This window comes from Phyllobates terribilis, unplaced genomic scaffold (genome assembly GCF_046119375.1).
Source record: "Phyllobates terribilis strain yellow unplaced genomic scaffold, ASM4611937v1 Scaffold_7__3_contigs__length_470593459, whole genome shotgun sequence".
Taxonomy (NCBI): Eukaryota; Metazoa; Chordata; class Amphibia; order Anura; family Dendrobatidae; genus Phyllobates; species Phyllobates terribilis.
Window position 1 is genome coordinate 164,072,316 of NW_027362767.1, and position 9,435 is coordinate 164,081,750.

Here is a 9,435-nt window from a genome sequence, read left to right on the forward strand (position 1 = left end):
CCAGTAGAGCACTAATGCACAGAACCATACCATGGAGATCTTCCCCTCAAGGAGCCATGTTTCTAAGGGAGAATCTCTCTATAATATGGGTTCAATTAAGCTTCCACATCTACAGTGACACTGGAAATATACTGAGGCAAATTAAGACCCCATAATTCATCATTTTCACCTATTTTTTATGACATTGTGAAATTTGTTGGTAATTTTTCCTTCAGCATCAAAATTGCAAATCACTAAATCCTCGCCATATAGAGCTGCTCTTGCCAAATACTCCTTATACCCATGGAGAATACTTTCTTCCCATTGCTGATTTCTTTCTTCAACAGAAATTACTGGGCAGCCTTTTGTTTGGCCTAATTTCTTGCATGGTTAAACATGACTGTCATACGGCACTTTGCCAGTGGCCACCAATTCTTCTCAAACTTGGTACTAGCTCTAGCTGGATCTGCAGAGGCATACACATCACTCATAAGCTAATCCTCTCTACAAGGCCTCCTCACTCTCATGGGTTGCAAGACATTGCCTTTCTGCCTCACTCACAGGCACACACTTCTGTGTAAGTCTCTACGACTCACTGCAGGCCTATGTTCTTTGGCTTACCTCTGCGGTGATGTGGTCTATCACAAACATAGGCATCAGACATTAGCTTCTCATTTCAAATGATCCCATCTCCTTCTACCAAAGACCACACACAGGGGGTTCACTATAACTGGAACTCTTTATCATTTTGTAACCCTCACGTAGCACACCAATTTTCTCAGTCAATCAACATGCTTTTAGACTGTAGGCACTTCCGGAGCCATCACAGTCATGTGAAGTATTGGCATAGCTGTGATTTGCCAGCACACCACGTGATCTCACCTGTATAAAGGCTGGATCACAAGTGGCGCCACCATTATGCTCTCATTAGTGTAGGGATAGGATGCAGCTGGAATGAGGGACAGATTTTGACTGCGCACTCAGCACAAAAAACGCTGTGTGTACTCTGCAACCTCTATATGTGGTAGTACTGTGCTAGTACTGTGCTAAAAACCACTGTGTGTATTCTGCAAACCCGCCTGTACATGGTTTGAAATTGGATTGCTAAGAGTGCCTCCAGTTCCTTCACTTGTTTTCCCCTGGGGCTTTAAATCATGGTCCTAGTTAAAAAAAAACATAAAAATAGAAACAGAGTTCAATTCTTTAAGCAGTAATTTGAACCATGCTCGATTCCCCGCCCGCATATTTTGCAGCTTATTTTCAGCCACTAAACATGCGGGGATTGCATGCCAATCACGGTAATGTTGTAGCCATGTTGGCTAATGGCATTGTGATTGGCCAGCCAAATAGCATCATCAGGTCTATATAAGACCTGGTGACGCCAAGTTCAGTGCATTGTACCCGGAAATAGTGTAGGCAGAGTTTCTGCTGCAGAAGGGACAGTGTGTTATATAGCGTTCCAGTGTCTGCTGCTTCAACATTAAGCCAGCAGCCCTTTTCTGGGCTAATTAAAATGGCCATCTAATCAGAGATTATTGCCTTAAAGTCCTTGCGGCTGCAACCTAAAACCAACAGTTCTCATCAAGGTTACATCTATTCTATTCGCTATTAATACCATTGTTAGCTGCATTTAGCATAGGGATAGGTGTTGGAGGAGGGATAGTTTTGGACTAGAGGAGAAGGAGGACAAGAAAAATAAGAAACCATAAACCCTATACCCTTTTTGGAGGGAAAGGATGCATGGAAATACACATTGTTGGCCAAAATGTGCATAACATGAGGGTCAGGGGAAAGGTAACTGGCCATAAAGTCTGCCATGTGTGCCAAACCCCCAACAGGCAAGACTTCCCTGTCCCCACCAGGAGGAAGACTCTACATCTACTCATCCCTCTCCTCCTTTCCTTTTACCCATACATGCTGAACAGACAGGACAAGTGGGACAGATCCTATCCCTACAACTTGAACATCCCCTGGTACTATGAACAGGTGCTCAAGTTTGTAAAGGAACACCAACTGGAGGGACTCAAGCCCGACTTGTGGAAAGAAACTAAGGCTCATCCATAAGCTTATCCAAGTGAAAGACTCAAGGGCGTCTATTCCAGGGCTCCCTGCAGCTACAGCTGAGGCTGTGTTTAAAAATGTGGCTTCAAGCAGGTTAACCAACGGGCACAAATACCTGGCATGGATGGCTATTCAGGGGGCTATTCTGCCCTTGAGAACTTTCATGCATGCCCGTGGACTGTGTAACAATAGGAACTGCCCAAGATGCCCTTTCACTGAGTAAACACCCTTGCCTCTCTTCTGGCAGTGCCCCTTCACACAAGTTCTATGTGGATACCCTAGAAAATGACCTCAGAGACTCTGTCCCTAGTAGCAACCTAAAGCACACTTTGGTGCTCTACGGACTATTTCTCGGGGAACATACCATATTCAGGAAGCCTGGCATCTTATTAACTGTGTTAAGGATGCTTTGTGGTAAGCCAGAACATGCCTGGTCATCAACTGGGAGAAGATGTTCATCCAGGACTGCTTCAGGCTGGTCCACAGCCTGCTCAGGGACTATAACATCATGGACAGACTGGATGTTGATGAAAAAAAGAACTGATATCCCTCTCCTCCCTTCTCCCATCAATGTGTACAATGTGAACTTTATTCCTCCATCTCTGCCTCGTCCACATGCAAAGCTTCCTCTTTAATTGTGAGCAGTGAGCGTTTAAGTAGACAGAGAAGTGGGATGGTTACACTGATTATGACATCATTGCCACTCACCACCTTGGTTACTTGCTCAATGGTTTCGAGAACGTCACAGATGTCAGACATCCATGCCCTTTTTGTCGGTTATGTACAGAGGCTGACCTGAATACAGACAGGCTTGTTGTAGCTGCGTTCTGTTGCTTACAAAGTTTTACCAACATGTGTAATGTGGAGTTCCCGGGCATGGTCACGCCACACATCAGTCTGTGAGCTGGTACTTGCAAGTGCTGCTGCATCACTTCCAGACAGGCGGTAGCTGTAGCTGACTTGCAAAAATTGGCACACACGCGGCGTACCTTCACAAGTTGCTCACGCAAATCTGGGTAGGTTTTCAGAAACCACTGAACACTGAGCATGTGGCCGATGCATGGTACTTGTACAAGCTAATCAATCTTTAGAGCCTGCAACAGGTTATGGCCATTATCACACATGACCATGCCTAGTTGTAGGTTCAGCGGCGAGAGCCACAGCTCTGTCTGGTCTCTAATACCTTTCCAAAACTGTGCGGCAGTGTGCTGTTTGTCACCTAAACAAATTAGTTTCAGCTGAGCCTGTTCCCCGCAATCCTTAGCGTTGTTAGCATGTGTGCCGTCCCAGGGTCTGACTCTCTCCCAGGCGCCACAAGGTTCACCAGTCTACCATCAGGGAAATATAGCATCCCTGGCCACAAGCACTTGTCCATGTGTCAATAGTTAAGTGGACCTTCCCAGTAACTGCATTGGTATGGGCATCGGTGATGTTATGGTACACATGCTGGTGTAAAGCAAGGACGGCACACTGGGAAAAAAAGAGGCGGCTGGGAAGTATTGAGGGATGGCTGCAGCCATGAGGTTGCATAAAGCCTCAGTGTCCACAAACCTAAACGCAACATTTCCAGGAAAAGCCGTCTGGAAATTATTTTTGCATGGGGCTGCCTGCTGGCTCTCCAAAATTTTTGCATGAAGGCCTCCTGATGGCTCTTCAAAATTTGAGTGAGGGCCTCTTGATGGCCCTCCAAAATGTATGACTGAGGGTTGCCTGATGGCCCTCCGAAATGTATGACTGATGGCCCTCCAAAATGTTTGACTGAGAGCTGCCTGATGGCCCTCCAGAAATTTGGAACGAGGGCTGAATGTTAACCCTGTGATATGGTGAAGGAAGAGGAGGAGGAGGACAAGAAAAATAATAAAGCATGAACCGTATAACATTATTTGGGGTGAGAAGGGGTGCATGGTAATGCACCAAAAAAAAATTGAATTGTCTTTATGTTCCGCTGCTATCATCCGTTGGGGTTGAGAAGTCTGACTCTTAACCAATCCAGCCCTTGTTCATTTTGAGAAAAGTTAGCCTGTCAGCATTTTCAGTTGACAGGCGAATGCGCCTATTAGTTGTTATGTTCCCAGCAGCACTAAAAACACACAGAATCAACTTAAACAGGGAGGGAGCAGTGACTGCGGCCTGCGAGCCTCAGATTTGCCTTAACTTTGTGTAAAATAAAAATAAATATGCATTCAAACAATGGGAGAAAGGCTCAATTGCACTTCTTGTGTGAATAACTGGACAAAGGACTTGTGGTGTTCTTTCTCCATGATGAGTGGGCGAAGTTTCCCCCACATGGTACATGATTTTTAATTAGCAAAGGTCTCCAAAGATATTGAAAAAATGTTTTCAAACCCCTGCTTAAATCTGTTTGAAGTCTCAGGGTTGCATGATGCCCTAAGCCAGCACAGGAAGAGCTGCCGCCCACCTTAGCAAGAGCAAAATCGGAGTCGGATGACTGAAGGTTCTTGTTGTGCCTGTTGTACCCTGAGTAGTGGCCTCAAATCCGGGACTCTGTGTTGTTAGCCACAAAAGTCCCACTCCTTCTAAATGTAAATGTTTTCTGAGGCCCTACTCTACCTGTGTTCCAGGTATTTATTGGAGTGCCTCCTTCTATTTTTTTGAAACCCTTGCACATAGTGCATACACTTTACCAGTCTTGGAGTCCCACTACTTCCAAATGGGGAAAAAATGTTTTCTGAGGCCATCCTCTATGTATATTTCAGGGTGTATTGCCATGCCTCCTTTCAATTTTTGATAGGCCTTGCACTTGCTACATAGGCTGCACCAGTCTAGGAGTCCCACTCCTTACAAATGGGAAAACATTTCCGAAATCTCATGCATATGATTTCTTAATTCTTTTTTTTTTGTGCACTGACATGGAAAACTGCTGCATTTTTTAAAGAAAGAGCATGTCAATTCTTTCAGTGTTTTTGCAGCATTTTTTCACTGTGTGGTATGATTTTTTGTCAGTCGTAAAAGTAGCATAATACTCTGACAACATTGTTCCCAGGAGTACCCTGGGAGTCAGAGATGCATCCAGGTATCTTCCCCATCCTGTTCCAATTCCATTTGAACACTTTTTCCATCCATTTCAGTAATTTTAATGCCACCCCAGACCTCGTGGGAGGGCCTGCAGAAAAAGGATTGAGTTTACCATTGACTTTGACTATGCTCGTTTGTCGAGTTGAGCAGTCCGACGAGCTTGAATCGAGTAACGAGAACCCGAGCATTTCAATGATTGCTCACAACTAATTTTCACTGAATGATCTGTAAGAGATAGATCAGTGTGCATAGGCTGCCATTGTTCTATACTGTTTACAGAAGATGATGCACCACTTTGTCCTTCGGGTGATCGAGAACCTATTTGCACTAAAATATTATCATATAACAAGTGTTCTTAAGAATACTCTTTTCACGATAGCCTCTTAGTGTAAGTGTACCTTTAGATCCAGCAGGTAGAGTTGTTGAAATGGTATGTGCCATCAGAAAATAACCAATTGCTTACATCAAAAATATTATGTTAAAGGGGATAACCTGGACCATTTTATTACTTACAGTCAAGTAGTTGGCAACTACCTGCCTGTTGTCACCTGGCGCCTGCTTAGAGTGGGCTTGGACCGCTCCAGCTTGGGGTTCTGTGGCTTCCAATGACATCATGTTAACAAAGCAGCTGCTTCTCTTCCACTCTGCTGTGTTGAAAGAACATAACTGCCAATGTCATGCTGACTGATAGACGGCTCCCCACTGTATAACTGCGAGAAGCCGTCTGTCAATCACCATGACGTCGGAAGTCAAGTCTCATCATCAAAGCAGCCTGTAAGAGCTGCTCTGTTGACGTGAAGCTGCAGAATTTCTGACATGAGTGGTCTGTGATCGCTCTGAGCTAGTTCTGGCTTGATTAGGCAGGTAGTTAGCAAATACCTGCCTGTTAGTTCTAAGCGCCATTGGATAAAAATTTAACAATCCCAGAAAACTACTTTAATCATAGGTGATGCATTATCTTTAAGTCATTAAATAAACTTGCAGATTAACTTTTTGTCCCCATCAGGTTCTCTATTATATGATGTGGAAATGTTCAACCAATCCTCATCTAGCAGATTTATTCTCCTTGGTTTGTCTGATATACTTTACTTGAAGGTTATTGGCTTTTTTGCATTATTGGTGGCATATCTGATAACTTTGTTGGCAAATCTTCTCCTGATCACAGTGGTAACTATTAATCCAAAGCTCCAGACACCCATGTATTTTTTTCTTATCAATCTCTCTTTCATTGACATTTGCTTCTCTTCCACCGTGGTGCCTAAAATCCTTATGAACACATTAAGCAAAGACAAGAGCATCTCTCTACTGGAATGTGCCATCCAGATGCACTTTCATCTAACCTTTGGGTCTACAGAGTGTTTCATCCTTGCCGTAATGGCTTATGATAGGTTTGTTGCCATTTGTAAACCTCTGCATTACAAAACTATCATGAGCAGGCGGTTGTGTATCAGTCTGGCCGCTGCGTCTTGGACTTCAAGCTTCATCAACTCAGTAATACATGTCACCTACACCTTCCAGTTGTCCTTCTGCAATTCTCACCATGTCAACCACTTCTTTTGTGAGGTACCTCCATTTATACAAATGTCTTGTGGTGACACTTGGCTCCATGATTTAGCAATGTATATTTCGGCAGGAATCATAGCAAGTTTTACCTTCTTCTTGATCTTGATTTCTTATGTAAATATTCTATCCACTATTTTAAAAATCAATTCTTCTCAAGGAAGGTCTAAAGCTTTCTCCACATGTGCCTCCCACATCATTGTGGTGACTGTTTTCTTTGGGACCCTTATGATTCTGTACCTTCGTCCACAATCCCGTTCATCTACAGACATGGACAATTCTGTTTCCATCCTCTACTCTGCTGTGACGCCTATGGTGAACCCCATCATATACAGTGTCAGAAATAAGGATGTCAAAGTCACTGTAAGAAAGAATTTAATTAAAGACATTGCCTAATCAAATTTATTTTGATAAAATCTCATTAATATGACAGTTTTAAGTAGAAGAAATGCAGGTGGTATGAACTTTCTGACCCAAACTAAAACTGCCAGATGCCTTCCATTTAGTTACTTGACTGAAACATCAATGTCCTATGATCAAACATATCTTAATTTTCTTATATAATTAGTTAAATTATTTTATTGGTAATACCAAGTAACAGAACCATGAGTAAAAGTCAGAGATTGAGGATATAAAATGAACTCCAATGATACATTGTCTGTCTGAGGCTCCAAAGCCTCTTACCCATGATTGAATGTATTCATTAGTATTTTGGAATATTTTGCTCTGATTTGTGCTAAAAAAAACTCAAATCGTACAATCAAAAGAACTTATAGTGGATGAAATAAGTATTGAACACAACACCAATTTTCTAAGTAAATACAGTTCTAAAGGTGCTTTTGAAATACAATTATCAACAGATGTCGGAAACAACCTATCCAATTCACACAGGAAAAAAAAATAAAACTATAGATGTCCATAAATGAAGTTATGTGTAATAATGAGAAATGACACAGGGAAAAAGTATTGAATACACGTACTGAAATTTAATTAATACTTTGTACAAAAGCATTTGTTGGTGATGACAGCTTCAAGATGCCTCCTGTATGGAGAAACTAGTCGCATGCATTGCTCAGGTGTGATTTGGCCCATTCATCCACAAAAACACTCTTCACATCCTGGAGGTCCCGTGGTCTCCTTCTATGAACTCTGAGCTTAAGTTCCTTCCATACATTTTGTATAGGATTCAGGTCCGGTGATCTGCTCGGCCATTTTAGCAACTTTATTTTCTTTCTCTGAAACCAGTTGAGAGTTTCCTTTCCTGTGTGTTTGAGATCATTGTCTTGCATAAATGTCCACCCTTGTTTCATCTTCATCATCCTGGTAGATGACAGCAGATTTTTTTCAAGAATGTACATTTGTCCATTAATCCTTCCCTCAATTATATGAAGTTTGCCAGTGCCATATGCTGAAAAACAGTCTCTTACCATGATGTTCCACCTCCAACCTTTGCTGTTGGTATGGTATTTTGGGGTGATATGCCGTGCCTTTTAACCTCCAAATATGGTATGGTATTATGGCATCCAGAGGGTTCAATTTGGTCTCATCTGTCTAAATGTTGCTGAGAAAACTTTAAACGCACTTGAACATGCTTTTTGTTCAGCAATGTAGTCTTGTTTGGTGAGTATGCATACAGGCAATGAAGGTTGACTGCATTACTTATTGTTTTCTTTGTGCTGATTGCAGGTCTTTCTATAGCTATCCCCAGGTGGTCCTTGTCTCTTGGACAACTCTTCTTATAATTCTTTTCACTCCTCTGTCTGAAATCTTGCGAGGAACACCTGGTCATGGCTGGTTTATGATGTTCTTTCCACTTCCAGATTATGGCCCCAACAATGCTCTCTAGAACCTTCAGCAGTTTCAATATTCTTCTGTAACCAATGCCATTAGTATCTTTTGCAACAATAAGGTTGCAAAAGTCTTGAGACAACTCATTGGTTTTCATGAGATGTTTCTTGTGTGGTATCTAGGTAGCGAGACACCTTTTTATATGCCATCAGTTGAATCAGCTGATGTTATTTTTCACTAAGTGGCAGGATTGATTTCTAATTACTGATAGATTTCAGTTGGTGTCAAGATTTCCCATGGCTTTTTGCACCTCTCTTTCTTCATGTATTCAATATTTTTTCCCTTTGTCAGTCATTATTTATGAGGCTGTAGAAGAGTGGGTTAAAATCTGCACTGCTAGTAGTACAGAGAGGAGCCTTAGACGGTAGTAGTAGAAATTCGGTTTATTAGTCAATGCGTTTCGAAGTAACACACTTCTTCATCATGACAAACCACAATGACTGTGGGTAAGTAGAAGGAAATTCAGCACATCAATCCATTGATATTAAAAAAGAATTTGCTTTATTGTTAGTACGTTAAAATAACAAAAACCAGTGACAGGGAACAATAAAAGCTGACGCGTTTCTGGCATCAGATTTAATTGTTCTCTGTCACTGTTTTTTTTTTTTTAACAGACAAACAATAAAGCAAATTATTTTTTTAATATCAAAGGATGGATGTGCTGAATTTCCTTCTACTTACCTGCTATTGCTGAGTCAGCCAGCTTAACATGGCACCCACCATCTGAGATTGCATACAATGGATTGCATTATTAGCAGTGTTGGTGAGCTTTTCTTCGCTATTTTTCCATCACAATGACTGTGGTTTGTCCTGATAAAGAAGTATTTCCTTTCGAAACATGTGGACTAATAAACCTCATTTCTACTATTCCCATCTCCTGCTCATCTCTGGACTATTGGCAGCACGGATTTTAAACCACCCTTCTCCAGCCTAACAAGTTTCTCCACATTG

General features: G+C 42.0%; 1 protein-coding gene across 1 annotated transcript in view; it reads left to right on the forward strand.

Moving 5' to 3' along the window:
• The window catches only part of LOC141155423 (olfactory receptor 5G3-like), a 46,007-nt gene extending 37,401 nt beyond the window's left edge, over positions 1 to 8,606 (forward strand). Inside the window, exons 3-5 of the mRNA XM_073642287.1 lie at positions 5,130 to 5,245; positions 6,083 to 7,009; positions 8,575 to 8,606. Of these exons, the coding sequence (XP_073498388.1) occupies positions 5,130 to 5,245; positions 6,083 to 7,009; positions 8,575 to 8,606 (1,075 nt within the window). The remainder of the gene's footprint in view (positions 1 to 5,129; positions 5,246 to 6,082; positions 7,010 to 8,574) is intronic.
• Positions 8,607 to 9,435: the final 829 nt, after the last annotated feature.